This window comes from Schistocerca cancellata, chromosome 8, assembly GCF_023864275.1.
Source record: "Schistocerca cancellata isolate TAMUIC-IGC-003103 chromosome 8, iqSchCanc2.1, whole genome shotgun sequence".
Taxonomy (NCBI): Eukaryota; Metazoa; Arthropoda; class Insecta; order Orthoptera; family Acrididae; genus Schistocerca; species Schistocerca cancellata.
This window is the reverse complement of record NC_064633.1, coordinates 105258623-105277651: the sequence shown is the minus strand read 5'-3', so window position 1 is coordinate 105277651 and position 19029 is coordinate 105258623. Positions and strand designations below refer to the sequence as shown.

Here is a 19029-nt window from a genome sequence, read left to right as displayed (position 1 = left end):
TTTCCGCAGCATTTTGATACTGGAACTGGTGGCTGAAACTAAATCAGAATTTACTGACAGGTAATTGTTTGTAACACATACATATGTGAAATAACAATGAGTTGAAATAGTGGTGTATCTAAAGTATTTACAAAGCTGTTATGCTGTGAAAACAAATAAGAGTTTCCTAGTATTAATGAAGCGTTCACGTACACTTTGTGCCAGGGTTGTTAACAGTGTAAGGAGCAACAATATATAGCAAGATATCAGTCCTAATATGTCACTATAGGTGCAAAGATATTGGCAGGAAACAAGGAAAAACTGCTGGACTGAATCAGACTTCTTTCTGAATCTGTTTACAAAAAATCTAAGTTGTGTTTAAAGCTACAATTGTAAAAATAACAACTGTTGACCCATTATAAAACCTAATTTTACGCTGATTACAAAAATCAGGTATTTGGTAAAATAGAAAACTTTACTTGTGTCTTCACCGTTTCTTTACATTACATGACTGACAGAGAACTACTCTATGACATTTGTCCAAGTGGAAGGAAAAGTTGGTGACGGTGATGATATAAACTCTTACTAAAACTTTTTTAGTAAAATGAATGGAATGTGCCCATATCTTTTCCATTCTGTACAAGTGTTATTATGAAGTTATAAGATTGATGATATTGAATATTTCACTTTAATATTATAATTAATTCTGGAAAAGGGCTGTGGAATGTCACATAGCTGTCATTGTTCATTATTGCACAGAAAGTATTGGTGTATTTAAATTATGAGAACACTGTGTTTATTTATGGTTTATTTTACAGATTGGGCAGAAGAAGCAGTGGCCAAGGCAGAAATTCTTAGACTAATATACCAGGGACGGTTCCTGCACAGTAACGTGACACTTGGAGCTCTAGGTCTGCCGTTTGGCAAGACGACAGTAATGCATCTCGTTCCCAGGGAGAATCTACCAGAACCTAATTCACAAGGTAAATTTGAGTTTGCTATTTACAGTAACAATGTTCTCACCATGACAGGTGCCAACTGCCAGACACAGTGTATGTGACTGCCTGGATACTAATGCCATCTATAGTCACGAATAAATCAAAATCCAAAAACATACGTAGCAAATACAAACAGTTCTGCTATTGTTAATGTTAGAAGTTAACAGTGTCTTACATTGTCTCTAGCATCCAAGCAGTGTCTTATAATGTGTATACATGTGTATACTGAATATCAGGTATTTCGCAGCTCTCTCTCTCTCTCTCTCTCTCTCTCTCTCTCTCTCTCTCTCTCTCTCTCTCTCTCTCTCTCTCTCTCTCTCTCCATCTCCATCTCCATCTCCATCTCCATCTCTCTCCCCACCAACACCAACACCACCTTTCTTAAAAGCAGATGTATCATTCTGCCATCCATCAAGGTAATTTATCTGTACACCTTCACATTTGAGTACAATTGATCCTTGAAGGCTTACAAATCTAAAAACTAAATTTTCAGCAATCTGACTTAATGGACAATTGTGACCACAGTGCTACAGATTGCTGCTCACTCTATAAATGAGATGTTGAGACACAGACAGGCACGTTGAAAAGACTGCTTTACATAAGAGCTTTAGACTAAAAACATCTTCTTCTGAAGTAGAAAACACACATTCACACAAGCAGAACTCACACACACATCGGACTGTGGACAGCAACTGTGCCTGGCGGGAGCAGCAGTCTTGCATGGGTGGTGGGAGTAAGGAGTGGGCAGGGAGGGAAGGTGTGTAGCGATGTGTGGGGTAAAGTGTTTTGCTGCTTGTGGGAGCATGCAGCGACATGGTGAGGGACAAGGTAAGGCTGCTAGGTGAAGTCATGATGTTTGGATTGGGGGAGAGGGGGGGGGGGAGGTGGAAAGGGATGCAGAAAAAGAGAGAAGTAGAGAAGGGAAAAAGACTGTGGATATGTTGGCAGAATAGAAGGCTGTGTGATGCTACAGTGGGAGCAGGGAAGGGGATACTTAAGTGGAGGACAGGGACTAGTAAAGGTTGAAGCCATGGGGATTATGGGAAAGTAGGGAGAGTTCCCATCTGAATGATTCAGAAAAACTGGTGTTGGTAGGAAGGGCCCAGATGGTGCAGGCTCTGAAGCAGTCATTGAAGTGAAGCACATTGTTTTGGGCAGCATGTTCACCAACTGAGTGGTCCAGCTGTCTTTTAGCCACAGTGTTATGGTGGCCATTTATGCAGACAGTTTGTTGGTTGTCATACACACATAGGAGGCGGCTCACTGGTTGCAGCTTAATTAGTAGATCACACAGTTGCTTTCACAGTTAGCCCTGCCTTTGATGGGATATAAGATGCCTGTGATGGGAGTAGAGTTGTTGTTGTTGTTGTTGGTGGTGGTGGTGGTGGTAGGATTATATGGGACAGCTCTTGCATCTAGGTATATTGCAGGGATGTGAGCTATGAGGCAAGATGCTGTGAGCAAGTGTAGAGGAGGGACTAACAAGAATATTGCTTAGGTTCGGTGGGTGGCGGATTATCACTGTGGGAGCCATGGGAAGGAAAATGGATAGGATATTCCTCATTTCAGGGCACAACGAGAAGTACTCAAAACCTTTGTGGAAAATGAGATTCACTTGCTCCAATCCCGGGTGGTGCTGAGTCATGAGGTGAATCCTCCTTTGTGGTTGGATGGTGTGTATGAGGAAGGTGGTATGTGACCAGATAGACAAGGCACAGAAGGTCTGCTTCTGTACAAGGTTTGGGAGGCTAATTTTGATCTGTGAAGTCCTCAGTGAGACCCACAGGATATTTGGAAAGGGACTGCTTGAACTACTGAAGTGATGGCCGCAGGTGGCTAGGCCATATGAGTTCCTCTTCGATGGTGTCGCCATGTGATACCCTCACCCGGCCACCCTCCGTGTCACCGGTGTGCACCGTGAACTGTTTTTCTGCCCTGGGCTCTGCAAACTAACAGGAAGAGAATGTTGACACCTCTGTGGATCTCAAGGAGCAGGATCCTCCAGCCTCTGCACCCTGTCTTGTGAGTCTTCGAAGGCTGGCACTCGGCAGCCGCCAAGGTACCCCACCTTTGTTTTTTCGCTCCTCCCCTTTCCTCAGTATAACTCTCCTTTAATGGAATGTTCATGGCCTTTGATCGAGAAAGAGGATTTGCGACTGCTCTTGGAATCACAGCATCTGCTTGTTCTGTGCCTCCAGGAAACAAAATTGCATCCTCACACGTGCTTTGACCTCTCACGTGCCTTGACCTCTCACATTTCTTCCCAGTCTGCTTTGACCTTCCCTCAGAAGACAGCATTCCATCTCGTTGGGGCTAATGCTGCTCATCTAGAATGACGTTCATAGTCAATCCATCTCCCGCCGGGGGTGCCGACTTATAAAAAATATTGGGGGGGTGGGGGGGCCTACTGGAGGACTTGCCTGGGAAATGTTATAAATTTTAGATGGAAAAATAGTGAGTTTTAAAGTATTTTTAAGCATTATAGAGTCATATGATCAACATTAGAACCCCGAAAACTGAACTCTCGATAACTCGACACTCCGGGAAACTCGACAAGTCTGACACATTTTTTGGCTTTGAAAAAAGAAACGAAACATAAACACGCATGGTATTTTCGTAAAAGAACTAATTTAATTTACAATAATAATCATGTTTATAGACTATTACAGGGTAGTGAATATTTAGCTCTGAAAAGACTGAAATTATATTTAAATAAATCCTAAACTATCATTAAAAGAATAAAACATAAAATATTGCTGTCGCACAATAATAGCACTTTGATTAATAAATGAAGTAGCTAATTTAAGCTTACTTTGAATAAGGCTCAGGGTTCATTAAATAAAAACAATATCTCAAAGTTAATGCTTTAATACAGTTAATAAAGTTAGTATAATATGCCTAATACTTTCAGTCAAAAAGTATGTAAATAGTGGGTTTTAATTGGGTCTCACACATTAAAAATATTTAAGTATTTGAAAATTACTAATACAGTATTATAGTAATGCAGTAATGAACTAGTACTAAATTTCAAAACTGAAAATTTAACATTATGTATGTATTTAATTTGGGCAATGGCCTTGTCACAGTGGATACACTGGTTCCCATCAGATCACCAAAGTTAAGCGCTGTTGGGAGTGGCCGGCACTTGGATGGGTGACCATCCAGGCCATCATGTGCTGTTGCAATTTTACGGGGTGCACTCAGCCTTGTGATGCCAATTGAGGAGCTACTCGACCGAATAGTAGCAGCTCCTGTCAAAGAAAACCGTCATAACAACTGGAAGATCAGTGTGCTGACCACATGCCCCTCCTATCTGCATCCTCAGCTAAGGATGACATGGCGGTTGGATTGTCCCGATAAGCCACTTGTGGCCTGAAGATGGAGTGCTATGTATTTAATTATCTATTTTTATTTTATAAAGATTTTTAATATTGCTCTAAGTGCCATTATTAGGGCTAGAGTGTCTTTAGAAAGGTGCAAATGTCGACAATCTGACTGGATTACTGAATATGAAGTCGTTGACGTCTGGTCGGATATCCATTTCATCCAAATCATCTCGGTGGGCATGAAGGACAGTCAAGTTGTTCAATCGCTTCTGTCCCATTTTTGATCAGAGATATGACTTCAGGCATCTAAGGGCGCTAAATGACTGTTCTGCTGTTGCTGTTGTGATTGGAACTACTTGGAGAAGCTTAATGCACTTCACTACTTCACATAACATTTCTCCAACTGCAGGCTCTTGTGTAATGTACTTTCTTATATCACACATGTTTTTTAAGACCAGTTGTTTTTTTTTATTAGCAATTTCGGCTAGCATATTCAAGTGTAAGCGCGGTCTCTCAATGTCTAGGTCATTTTTGAAAAACTCAGTTGATTTTTCCAAAATTGTTTCACCTCTGTTTACTAGAAGCAAGCACTCTTGTTCAACTGCAATGACCTGTGTGAGTCCAGTTGAAGCAAACTGTTCAGTAATGCAAGATTGCGCTGTTTCACAAACTTCAATGTAAACAGCTTTGTAGTATTCCTTTTGGGTTTTGAAAGTGTGATCAGCGTGTGAAGGTTTTTCTTTAAACATAATTCACAGAAGTGTTCAAAACTATCACGCCTTCCGTTCAATACACAAATCGAGCCCTCATATACTTTTTCCAGGTCAGCAACACTTGGATGAGGGCATTTAATTTTTTCTTTGACATCCTTTACTGAGTTCATTGCATGGCAATAAAGATGTAAAAAGAAATAAGTCTTGAATTGTAACATTGTCTCAAGGTAGTCTGCACATTTGTAACCTGCCTATGTTTTGTCCTCTGCAGAAAATGTTTCAAGAAACTCTAGAAGTTCTTCAAAGTTTTTCAGTATTCTCAAGATACCAGAAGCTCGCATAGTCCATTGAGTCGGGCAAAGGGATTGTAGACCAGCTTGGTCTTTGACACTCTCACGGTGTATGCTTCTGAAAAGTCCCATCCTTTTGTTGGATTCCCTTACGGTGTTTATGAAGTCTTCGCTAAAGCCATAATATCCCTAATAGACATGAGATGGTGGAGACTGTCTGCAACTTCCAAGTCTAAACTGTGAGCAGTGCAGTGCACATAACGTGCTTTTGGTTGTATATCCAAAACTAACTTTTTTAGTCCTTTGAACTTAACTCTCATATTCGATGCACCATCATAACACTGTCCTCTTAAGTTATCCATTGACAAAATATTAAACAGAATATGTGATTCCGTGTTAGGAGTCTTGTATAAGCCAATAAAGTCTTCATTGATGACTAAGGAATCATCAACAGTACGAATACAAAATGACACTTGTTCGTGAATCGAAGAATCACTTGTTTCATCAACCATAATAGAAAAATGTTCAGTCTTATTGACTGAGGCCAATACCTTTCTCAACACAGACTTTCCTAGTAGATCAATGATCTCGTTTTGAGTATCGTGGGACATCCACTTATACCCCGAACGGCCTAACCAGTCTTTAAACTCAGGTATGTCATTCTTTCAGAGTTCAAACAATTAAAAAAAAAATTGAGTTTACATCTTCATACTCTCTAATTGCTAGTTCTTGTCGGCATAAAAATTGCATGTTAGTAAAAATTGTTTCGAGAGCTACACAGCCTTTCTTCATATCATTATCTAACTGTTCGTTCAGTTGGGAGGCCAAACTTCGGTTAGTGATAGAATTTAGTTTCAGAACACCTTCTTCATGCATAAACATATTTTCAGGAAGATGGAACCTTTCCAAAGCCTTTTTCCAGTTAGAAAACCCTACGGAAGTAAGTGCATCACTTTTTTTTATTCTTTTTTTTTTTTAAGAAAATTGTAATAGATTTTTAGCATCTGCCTCTTTGCAGGTTTTGCAAAAATCTTTTTTGGTAGATGCTTCATATTCTAGCCATGTGTATTTGATCAACCAAGACTTCTGAAATGATCTTCCCTTACTGTATTGTCCAGGTTTTGGCCGTGAGTGGTTCTCGCGTGAAGACGACGAAGCAATTGACGACACAATAATTGTTGGAGGTTAACTTACAGTATCATCAACTTCCAAGCGTGCCTTTTTGGTAACAAATTTATCCTTTGCAAACTTAATTCACAATGCACTAAGAGACTAAAGTAAATGAATAAAATGTAGCCGTATAAAATAGTCCACTAGACACTAAAGTCGGAATACTAAACATGTCTGCAGCATGCGCTGAACGAAACTATCCTCACTGAATGACTGCGACAGCAGGGTGGGCTTTATATAGCCGCGGCATTGTAATGTCTTGAATCGTCGAGGTGACGCAAGGCAGAGAGTTCCAGGCGCTTCTGCTGCAGTCCTTTTGATGTCGCAGCAGCCGCTGCACTGGCCCACCAGTGCCAGACTTTACCCGAAGGTTCGTGCACTGGGACAAATTCTAAGAGTTCCCACAGCACTGTAACACTATCATGATTCACACCACTCATTTTCAGTTAACCTGCTTACTACCATAATAATTATTTGTTTTAACTCATTACTGAATGTCTTTTAAAAGGTAACTATCATCAAACAAGGAAAATAAAAAATTCCAACATAATTTTGGGAGTTTTCAAAGCATAATAAATCTAATAATTTTCTTAAATGATTGTGGGTGCTGCCCCCCCCCCCCCCCCACAATGAATTTTTGAGGGGCCTTGGCCCCCCTCAGGCCCCATGGAGTCGGTGCCTGGCTATCTGGCTTCAAGTTGTTGCAGTCTGCATTTTCCTTCCTCACTTGACCTTTTCCCTTTGTACCATTTACATCCCTCCATCATTCGGTGTCACCAGGGCAGAGAACCTCCAGCTTATTGGGCAGCTCCCTCAACCCTTTCTGCTGCTTTAATGTGCACACTCATCCAGAGTGTGTCCGAGAAGTGCCCTCTTGGCTGTTTTTCTCAATCAACTTAACCTCATTTGTCTTAACACGGGAACACCCACATTCCTTTCAGACTTAGACTATTCCCATTTGGACCTCTCCTTCTGCACTGCCCAGCTTGCCCATCATCTCAAGTGGTCCATTCTCTCTGACACATACTAGGGTTACCATTTCCCATGTGCTATTCATTTGCTGACTCCTACTGCACCCACATGCACACCGAAATGGTTGCTTTCTAAGCCCGACTGGAAGCTTTATTCCTCCCTGGTGACCTTTGGTGATGTGGGTTCTACCTTGTAGGACACCTTTATCCAGAAAATCGTTGTGCCTCGGGGTTCCATCCTGAGCCTCACCTTGTTTGCTCTCACCATTAACCCTATTATGGCCTGTCTCCCATCGGGCCTCTCTGCCTCCCTTTTCATTAACATTTTGCGACCTATTGCACTTCTCCACAGACTTGTCTCCTTGAGCGGCATCTTCAGCGATGTCTTGTTAATCTTTACTCATGAAGCATCGACAATGGCTTTTGCTTTTCCACTGACAAAACTGTTTGTATGAATTTCTAGGAGCACAATTTGTTTCTTCCACTGTCTTTCCTTCTTGGGCCTGTTGCTCTTCCGTTTGTTGAAGCTACATAATTCCTGGGTCACATGGAAACTTTCTTGGTCCTCCCGTATGTCTTACCTGGTCGCACACTGTACGTGGTCCCTCAGTGTCCTACGTTTCCTCAGTGGTAGTTCCTGGGGAGTGGATTGGACCACCCTCCTCAATTTGTACGGGTCCCTTGTTCGTTCGAATCTAGACTATGGGCCTTTCGTTTATGCATTTGCATAGCCATCTGTCTTATTCAATCTCAATAAAATCCACCATTGTGGGATCTGTTTGGCCACTGGTGCCTTTTACAAAAACCCGGTCGAGAGTCTGTATGCAGAAGCTGCCATTCTACCAGTTACCACTGTCATACCACAGTGATTTTCTCCTCAGCAGATATGCATGCCATTTGTCTGCCATTCGTAGCCACCCACCCTATGCCTCCTTCTCCGATGACTCCTTTGATCACGTGTATGGGGCGCATCCCTCTTCTGTTTTATCTCCTGGAGTTCACTTTTGGCTCTTGCTCTGTCAGTTTAACTTCACGTTACCTGCCACCTTCACCATCTTGGCTTCGTGTGGTGGCCCATGTTCATATTGGCTTTCATTCACTTCCTAAGGATACTACTCCAACGTTGATCTATTGCTGTAAGTTTTTCGACATTGGCACTGACAATTTTTGTTTTCGGCTTCTGGAACACTGCTCAGTGTTTACACCAGAGCTCTTTACCCTGTATCAGGCCACGCAGTACATCCGGAGACACAGGCTTTTCAATTGCATCATCTGCTCCAGCTCTCTCAGTGCCTGTTTGGGCTGTACACTGTCCATCCCTTGGTGCAATGGGTCCAGGAAAGCTGTCACTTGCACACTCTTGACGGAGCCACTGTGATGTTTATGTGGGTTCCTAGTCATGTCGGTCTGACGGGAAATGAGGCTGCTGATGCTGCTGCCAACTGCGGTCCTTGTACCTCGGCCCACTAGTTCTTCTATTCCATCCGATGTTCTCTCTGTTGTCATCTGTCGACAGGTGGTGTCACTTTGACATCATCACTGGCCTCCCTTCATGGGAACAAGCTCTGAGGAATTAAGCCTCTCATAGTGGCTCGGATGACCACCTCCTCTACTGTGGGAAGATCATTTTAGCTAAGCTGCGTATTGGGCACTGTCCGTTTAGCCATCACTGTTTGTTAAGTGGTGCTCCCCCACCACTCTGTGCTTATTGCTCTCAACCTTTGGGTTTCACCATTTTCTGACAGAATGCCATTTTTTAACCATTTATGTTCTCATTTGTGTTTGCCGTCTTGAGTTATGGACCGTTTTAGTGAATGGCACGCAGGCTGTTGACCTTGTTTTACTTTTTATCCATCGTAGCAATATGGCACAGGTAATTTAATCTTTAGTGCAAGACTTCCGTTTCTCTATGGCACATTTTATGGACGTTTCTCCAAGTGCCTGTTTTTAGCAGTCTTTCCTTCCGTCAATTGGGCTTAACGTGTACTGGTAGTCATTTTTAACTTTTTTCTGTGTTTTCTGCACTTTTGACATGGGTACATACGATTCTCATTGCTTTTGCACTCTAAAACAAAAGAAAGCAAAACAAATAGACTCTATGGAATGGATGGTAGCTGTCAAGCTGCAGGTATTGCTGGTGGTTGGTAGGTTTGACATGGACAGATGTACTGATGAGGTGGATGTCAACATTGAGGAAGGCAGCTTGTTGGGTTGAGGGGCCAGGTGAAGGGAATGGGGGAGAAGGTGCTGACGTTCTGGGGAATGTGGATGGGATGACCTCACCCTCAGTCCAGAGAATTATGTCATCAGTGAATGTGAACCAGGTGTGCTGGTCAGCCATCTTTGGCCACTTAAGGCAAGATAATGATACTGATGCTGGGTCATAGCACTGTACTGTGCTGTGCTCGTACTGCTATTTAACCCCCCTACTTCTTTTAACTAATAATTTCGCAGAAGTATGTTCAAATTTAGGTTGTGAACTTAGTAATTATCTATATCATAAACTCTTTCGTTGTCTCTCCTTTTGTGTGTAACTTGATATCTCATTTAAATCTATCATTTACATTGTTTGATTCTATCTATCAACTGGTACACTTTTCTTTTTCTTTTCTTTGCATTGTAGCAGGCTTTATGATAAAGACTGCATAGCTTTTATTATGATGGTAGCTGCTGACTGTCTAAAGAATATCTTTCTCTTTTTGCTTTCAGTGTACAGAATTAACTGACTCTCAAGAAAGAGCATGTCAAGATGACAGATTTGAAAATAACAGTGAAACAGTTTCTAAAGTTTCTAATTTCAAAGTTGTCACACAGTACAGCTGGTATGCAGACCAACTGAAATAAAACGTGCAAAACCACATACATGATGTTTGTTTTAATGATATTTTAATTTCTCGTGTGTTAGTTAGTTGTGTGTGTGTGTGTGTGTGTGTGTGTGTGTGTGTGTGTGTGTGTGTGTGTGTGTGTGTGTGTGTGTGTGTGTGTGTGTGTTGCGGGGGGGTGGAGAAAGAGAGAGGGGGGGGGGTGAATAACATGTGAAAACAAAACTGACAAGCTGGAAATTTGATTTATAGGAACAAATAACCAACAAATTTTTGTTATCACTTTGCCCCAGAAATTGGTATCATCACATTTAGTTGCTTTTTGTTTCAGCTTCTTACAGATAACATTCTGTAGACGTTGATAGCCATGAAGTTTTCAAGGGAAAAAGTGTTGAACCAAGTTTTAATGGAGCAAATACTGTTGTAGTGTGCTGTAATATGCTGACGTGTGCATGGGTTTGAATAGTCACATATACTCTTCTGTAGGAATAAGACTTGCTGAAGTGAGACATATGTTTTGCAATAACTGTTTATTACAAGAATTAAGCTAAATATAGACTCTGAGAATAATGATAATGAAATTTGAGAACAGCAATGTGTTGAAAAGCAGGGACGATTAATAATGACACAGTCTTAAAAGGCTGTCAATTCGGAGGTAATCTCTTGATGTGCGGTAGGTGCTATGACGACATGGTCCTATGAGGCTGTGAGCTCGTAAGCAGTCTACTGGTAATGAAGCAGTCCTGTAAGGTGATGTGTGTGTGTGGGCAGTCACAACAAATACTTCAAAGCGGTGTCCTAGGAGCAGCTGGTGGAAGTGAAGTGTTGGACGTGGCTCAGGATGAGGGCAGCACGGCACCTTGGTGTGCAGCAAAGTGGCAGCAGCAGGCTGTGTACATAGTGGAAATGTGAAGCGGCTGTTGGTTACTTGGAGCTGCAAGCATAACTAGTTCTCCAGGGCAGAGTGCCGACTTAAGTACACATCTGCAGAAGAATACATGCGTGGTGTCATGTGAACATATGACAAAATTAGTGCCTGTAATTGCAGTGCTGTGCACTGCAACTTGCATGCCACAAAATAGTGGTGAGACTGGCACCCCTCTGACATTGTGGCTACTGATAATGGCTTGACTGTACACAGTACGTGCCTCTTTTGTGTGCAAATAACCTCCTATGTGATTCCAGGCCTGCAAAACATATGCATAAATGTGGTGGCCAAAATATGCAGGGGGCAGCCCTACATATTCAGCATCCCTCCCTCCTTAAAAGGAGGTGGTGCAGCCATTCAAAGGGAGCACCACTCACAAGGGAGGGGGCACACCACAGCCACCGGTGCTGACTTCACAAACAACTGGAACAAAATAATAGCCCAGTCAGCCAATGTGTAAACATGTGCTGGAGAAATGATCAACTTATGGATGGGAAATTTAACACAGCCTTGCATTCCACAAGTGTTGAATAGAACTAAAACATTAAATAAAAAATTAACCTCTGACAGATCATGAACATTTGCAGTAGAATGTAACATAACAATGAACAAGACGTCTGAGAATGGGGTGTAGGACCCTTGACCACAGACAGACAACAACATCAAAACCACAGAAACATCGCAGAATAGCTTCCAAAAGCTCAGTGCAAGGCAGTTCAATATACTGAATAAAACTGCTAAACAAGGAAGTTATCCCCAAAACAACAAACATACTGTGTCCTTGTAGGGGAATGGCAAATGGCTTCAGCATGCAATGGCTGCACCAGTCAGGCATCGGCAGTGCTTGTGGCAAAACTTCCACGAAGGCATAACCCATGGCCCGGAAGAACACATGACAGGATCTACAGTGTTAGCAGGAACAGTGAGACTGGCAGGAAAGCCAGCAGCAACAACGGAAGCAGTCAGTTGTGGTGGTAAGAGAACCAATCGTGGCAGTGCTGGAGAGGAACTCACTGATAAGACAGTTAACATCGGTGCTGACAGGATTGACAGCAAGAGGGTGGCCAACTGTAACAGCACTGGCACCGACAGGACTGACACCGACCATGAGAGAAGCAGTGTCTGATGGCGTCACAGGCCAGGGTTGGACCAAGAGTGGCAGGGTGAAACAAGGTCAGTGCTGACAGGACTGACACCAATGACGAGAGAATCAGCATTCTGTGGTGTTAGTCACAGGCAAGGGTTGGGCGAAGGGCGGCGGGGCTGCCGCTGTGAACCGAAACACGAGGGCTGCTTCAAACGAAAACTCTGCGAAGAACCTGGCCGAAGGTGGACCAGCTTGCTGCACACAATAACAATACTTGTGGACACAGAGTCCAGATACTTTCCTTGAAGAAGCTCACTAGAGCGCTGTGGTGACAACTGACCAACATTAATCGAGACCATGGCATGCACACTGCTTAGCTGGAGGCGATTGTCACAACAAAAACGTAAACCAAATGTTTCACTAACAAGTCACGATCCATGTCACAGGACATGAGCCTGGAAAGGCAAGACAAACGAATCATTTCTACACCCCCATGTGCAAGAAAGTGAGTGTTGTGTTGCATACCTTGTGTACGGTAAGCCATAAAGTGGAGCTGTTGATCGTACATGTTCCAGTCGTCTTTCTGACTGTCAAACACATGAAAAGTTCGTGCAAATGTGGGAGCTGTGTGCCAAGAGGCAGTTGTAAAAGCAAAAATGTGAGCAAGCTGAGTTAAGTCTTGCACCAGTTTCTGAACTTGCTGCTCCTGTAAACGAACAGCTTGAGACAAACACAGCTCTGACTATAGTACAAACATGATACTTGAAAGGGACACACAAACTTCATGCAAAAATATGCCTGCCATCAAATGAAACTTGAACTGTCAAGTACTGAAGACAACACAGACCAGCAGCTTCAGCTGAGAGAATTCACACTCAGACAACACATGAACAACACAGAACTCTGCTGAAGAGACATCAATTACTGTGAAACTTGGTGCACAAATGTGCATAGACTGAGAAACTTTTCTGTTATAGGAAGTTGAAATGTGATGGATGCCACTGTCTGTAGACTACAGCAACACAAGAAGCATGTGCTGGCCTAACAAACAAACTATCACACAGTCAAAAATCCACTAGGTTGAAAAACCACACAAACAAACTTGAAAACAAATCTTGCTTCAGCAAGCAAACTAAGATGCATCGACCACGAGAAAAGACTTGAAGAACCAAATGCCAAACCTGTTACCTAGTCACCAAATGTTCTGTCCTCTTCTTCAGTAGCGAGGTTGACTGAAGTGAGATGTACACTTTGCTGTAACAACTTTTTATTACAAGAACTAAGCTAAATATAACCCCTGAGAATAATGGCTATGAAACTTGAGAACAGTAATGTATTGAGAGCAGAGAAAATTAATGATGACACAGTCCCAAGATGCTGGTAACTCATAGGCAGTCTTCTGATTAGCAGCAGGTGCTGTGATGACATGGCCCTATGAGACTCATAAGCAGTCTGCTGGTTACTGCGCAGTCCTAAGAGGTGATGAGCACATGGGCAATCACAACAAATAGTGTGAAGTGGTGCTCTCGGAGCAGTTGTTGGAAGTACAGCTTCGGACATGGTACAGGATGAGGGCTGCACGGCACCTCGGCAGGCAGCTAAGTGGCAGCAGCGTGCAGTGTCCGTAGCGGAGACTTGAGGCAGCTGTCAGTTGCTCATAGCTAGGGACGTAACTGGCTCTCTTTGGGCAGAGCACTGACTTAAGTACACACTTGTGAAAGGATACGTGCATGGTATCGAGTGAGCATACGGCTGTGAAGACATAAATTAGCAGTGCTGTGTGCTGCAGTTTGCATGACATGTAGTGGTGAGACACGTACCACTGGATGCCGTACAGAGTACTTCAACTTTTCTGTTTGCAAATAACCTCCTAGGTGAGGCAGGGGCCATACCTGGCCTGCGAAACATAATGGCTGAAATAAGCAAAGGGGCAGCCCTACGTACTCAGAACACACTAAGACTTCATTGTCATCGGATGATATTAACACTCTTACTAAGTTAGCAGAACTATGATCCACACTTCTTGTGTTTTTATTCTGTTTATCTTTACTTTTAAGAATATAACTGTATGTTGTGGCCGTTAGTCTGAAGACTGGCTTGAAGTAGCCCTGCATTATGATCTGTGCAAGCCTCTTCATCTATGCACATGTACTGCAATTTACTTCCATTTGAATATGCTTACTGATCTCCCTCTACAGTTAAGCTTCTATCTCTTCTTGCCTGAACTGTTTTGTCCACTTTCCACTGCTGTGTAATGTTACACCCTCAGAAAAGATTTCTTAACACTTAAATTATATTTCATATATCTTACAGAAAAAACAGTTTCTGTAAGTTTTGTCTGAGCATCTCTCACAGGACCTATTAATCATACTCTCAACATATAAATTGTGTTGCATTAAACATGAAGCATTGTAAGAACATTTTTGGTTTGAAAGTTAAGCTCAACAAGTTAGCCTTGCATAGATGTGTCACATGTATGAGCTTGTTAATATTACCCATTTTCTGATCTCAGCATTGGAAAATTTCAAAATTTTTGTTGCAGCATGTGTCGCAATAGCTTAGAAAACTAGAATAGACTTCGAAATCTGATTATTCGACACTGCTTTTTGCAACATTAAAGAAAGGGGATGGGAGTGTATGAAGGGGATTGTACAGAATACTGACATATGAAGGATAATGAAGGATCAGAAGCATGATGAAAGGATTTGGGTATGACTTAATTCAGGTGATCACAACATTCTGTGATGTAGGGAAATTGTGGAAAACTGAAATTATTCTGGCCATATGGGGATTTGGAGCATACTTGTCCCGGATAAGGAACAGTATTTTAACCCCTATGCCATGTTAGAAGTGTGTGTCTTAACACATGCTCATTTTACTGTTGCTCTTACACTGAATATTTTATTAACCCAAAAATTTGTACATGTGCCTTAAAAACATGAGAACATATCAGGATTATATACAGGAGTGGAGTCTGTTCTGTCGGACATGTCCAACAGAACAGACATCACCCATGTCTATAATTCTATGTGTGCAATGGCTGTTTGATGAAAAAGTTTCAGTGTAGATTTACAACAAATGTCCAGACTCCTACACAAATTGGGACTCTGCGAGTAGGGAGTTACTGGGTGGGAGTTGTCGCAGTGTGGTGAGCAGGAAGTTGGATGTTTGGATCTGACAGAAAGCATGTCTGGAGAGAAGTGGAGCATCCAGATTCAAATCCCGGTCCAACACAAATTTTCAACTCTTGCCATTTCATTGCCACATACCCTGTGGCATTATTTCCTTCCTATCTCTTTCGCATCCCATTTCCTTTCAATTCCTTTCACCCCAGTTATTCATGTATCGGGATTAGTCATAAAGATTTAACTCTCACTCAAAAATATAAAGTTGTGTAATTATTTTTTTGTAATTTACAGGTAAATATCTGCGGTCCTGGTACATATTTAAACACCCCTCACCACCACACCATAGCATGCAGTTAGAGGAGCCAGAACCAAATGGCACAGTCCATTGGTGAAACTGAGACCGGTTGTGTTGTTTTGTTCCTACTCCTCTGTCAGTCTGCTGTGATACTGCAAACAAACTAAACATGAAACGTGTAAATTTATTTCGTCGAGATGATGATTAAAACTTTGATTACCCCTCATATACAGTGAATTGTATATTCAGTAACTACACAGTTATGTGTAAAAATAATATTTATTGGTCTCAGTTGTTGTAAAATATTATAATACAGTGTGATTTAAGGAAATTGTAGAAGATTGAGACTGTTGTGGCCAGATGTGGATTTGAGACCCATTCGTGCCACATAAAGAAATAGGATGGGTAACAACAGACTAACAAAACAGATCCTCAAATACTTTTAGCAAAATGAGTCAGCTGCAAGCTGGGTTAGAGAGATAAAAAAGGGGATGAAAAAACAGATAAGGACAGTTTTACAACAAATGTATTACATATGGAAGGACTTCAAGACCATAAGGAATATAAAACAAGGTGAAAATGGATCGGAGGGAGGAAAATGTCATAGAATGAATGAATGGATGTAATTTGTTGAACATGGAGTTAGCTGCAATTACAGAAGGGTATATGCAGTTAAACGGAGCAAATGAAACACTGCACCAACAGGAAAATGTAACAAGGAATGTTGCAGTGGCATTGACGGGGTGTAAGTGGCAGAGAGTGCAAACCAGGATTTCAGTAGCAAATTGGGCTTCTGTCTGTGATACATCCTGTGATGTCGCACAGTTTCTCAACACTCTCCTGAAGATCATTCTGCCATTATTTCTGCAAACAGATGCATCTGCGATTTCACGAGAACCTATCCTATCAGTGAAAACTCAATGGATCTTTGTAACTCAGGTTGAAATTGGATTTCTTGGATACAATTATTCCATTTGTTAGACATTTAAACAGTCTGTATTCCTTGCCAAACTGAGGTGGTATATTAAATACATATGACGAAAGACAGCCAATCAGTGTGGCCCAGTACTGTGTGGCACATAAACACTTGCAACACTGTGGACAAACTACTAGCTTGTGAACTGTCGCATTTTTTCTGATTTAGGTAGAAATGCTCAGATGCACCCACCCACAGCTGTGGTGACACTGACTGTTTACGAATGTTTGCTCAGATTTTCCTGCTGTTGTATGTGTTTGTATGTGTCACAAATCAGTTACTGACCAGTGAAATATTGTCTTTCATTTTTTTGTTTATAGTTCCCATCCTGGAATCCTGCTTGTAGCTTTATCCTGCCTTTGAAAACATTAAGTAGGCTAATATCTGTTCTATCAAAATTTCACACTATATTTTGTGTAATTGTCAAAGTTACAGAGAAACTGAACACAAAACTGTATAGAAAATTAGCTATTGGCACAAAGGCTTTTGTTTTTTTTGCCATAAGTAATTTTTTTGTATTACTACAGTTTTAAAACTTGATCTATTAGTAAATCATTATTCATTCTGCCAGTTCTGCTCATCAAACCGTGCACATAGGCTGTGAGCTGTGTGACACGTTGCATTTGTCTGCTGGTAGATGCCATTCTGGCAAGGAAACGCAAACTGCATGTAGGGGTGAACAGGTCCCAAAGGATAGATGCCTACCTCTGTTGATCCCTTGTGCTTTCCAGAGTAATGGTATCACCCCGGGAACACCATGAAAACATTCCCCAGAGCATAATGCTCCCTCTTCTGGCCTGGACCCTTGTGGCATTTGTTGCAAGGCTTTTGCTTTCAGACATTTCACGCCATACGTGCCAATGACCATTTGTCTTGTGGAGCGTAATAGGTGATTCAGACGAAAAGACTACTTGTCACCGCTCTACGGACGTCCAGTTGTGGTATTAGCATGAAAATTCCAGTCTTTGTTGCTAATGAACAGTAGTCACCATGCGCACGTAAAGCAGGCACCTGCTGCGGAGGCTCCTGAGCAGCAGTGTTCACTGAACAGTTGTTGAGGAGACACTGTTGGTAGTGCCTTAGTACAGCTGAGCTATCAGTTGCTCAACAGTCAGCTGCTTGACATCTATTCACCCATACACGTCTGCAGAGCTGTTGTTCACTTTGTCATTTGTGGCCCGTGGGTGCACCACAGTTCCTGCCTCAGTGCTGGTTTTCGATAGTGCCATGTTGTCGTACATGCTATGCTTTAGCCACAGCAGTGAGAACAGTTTACAAACATAGCTGTTTCAGAAATGCTTCCACCCTTGGCCTGAAAGCCAGTGATCATGCCGTTTTGGACATCACATAAATTGTCCCATTTCCACATTACTACAAAGACTGAAATGTTTTCCATTGTCCTGACACACTTTACATACCTTCCACTATTAGTGCTGCCACCTGCTTCTGTTAGTGGTTACTACATGTTGCTGTTGACAGTAGGCAGTGGTCTCAGTAATGTGACTAGACCATGTACATATTGTGTGTGGGGGCATCTAGATAGTTGTGTGGCTGATTTATTGTCTTTTTTACAAGCAGAATTAAGCTTCCTATATTAAGCAGTCAAAAAATGGCTTCAAATGGCTCTGAGCACTATGAGACTTAACATCTATGGTCATCATTCCCCTAGAACTTAGAACTACTTAAACCTAACTAACCTAAGGATATCACACAACACCCAGTCATCACGAGGCAGAGAAAATCCCTGACCCCGCCGGGAATTGAGCCCGGGAAGCGAGATTAAGCAGTCATCTACTGAGAAAGAGCTAAATTATGGCCACAAACAAATGTAATAGGACCACTAATGTTCATGGTTCATATTAAGCTAGTGTGTTAATTGCAGTCTGGTTTTTCGTATAGAAGAAAATGTGTTGAATATTTTATTAATGTTCGATCCATCTGGTGCGATGAGTAAAAAACTGAAAATCTAGTGACCCTTGAATGTGCAATAAATTAGTCACAACTGAAGTTATCATTTTCCATCATCATCACTGAATATTAGTGGTATGAAATGAAACAGTCACATAGGTTTAGTCACGGGTATCACAGACTGCAAGGTTTGATTTGTGGAGATGATATTTGGGAAACATTGCATGCTTGTACCTCTCAGTTATATGGAATCCGTGTAGGGTGGGATTCACATGCACCGTGATGCACATAGTGTAGATAAAAAAAGGCAGCCTGGATAAAGAAGGGCAGCCTGAATGGTATTTCAACTTACAGAAACTTCAAGAAAGACATGTACAATTTTGAGAAAACTTAGCAAAATCCTAGGACATTATCTACATAGATGCTTCAGTCCCTTGT

General features: G+C 41.9%; 1 protein-coding gene across 1 annotated transcript in view; it reads left to right on the top strand.

Moving 5' to 3' along the window:
* The window catches only part of LOC126094673 (ubiquitin-like protein 3), a 487449-nt gene that overhangs the window by 446482 nt on the left and 21938 nt on the right, over positions 1-19029 (top strand). Inside the window, exon 3 of the mRNA XM_049909183.1 lies at positions 798-962. Coding sequence (XP_049765140.1) covers positions 798-962 — 165 coding nt within the window. The remainder of the gene's footprint in view (positions 1-797; positions 963-19029) is intronic.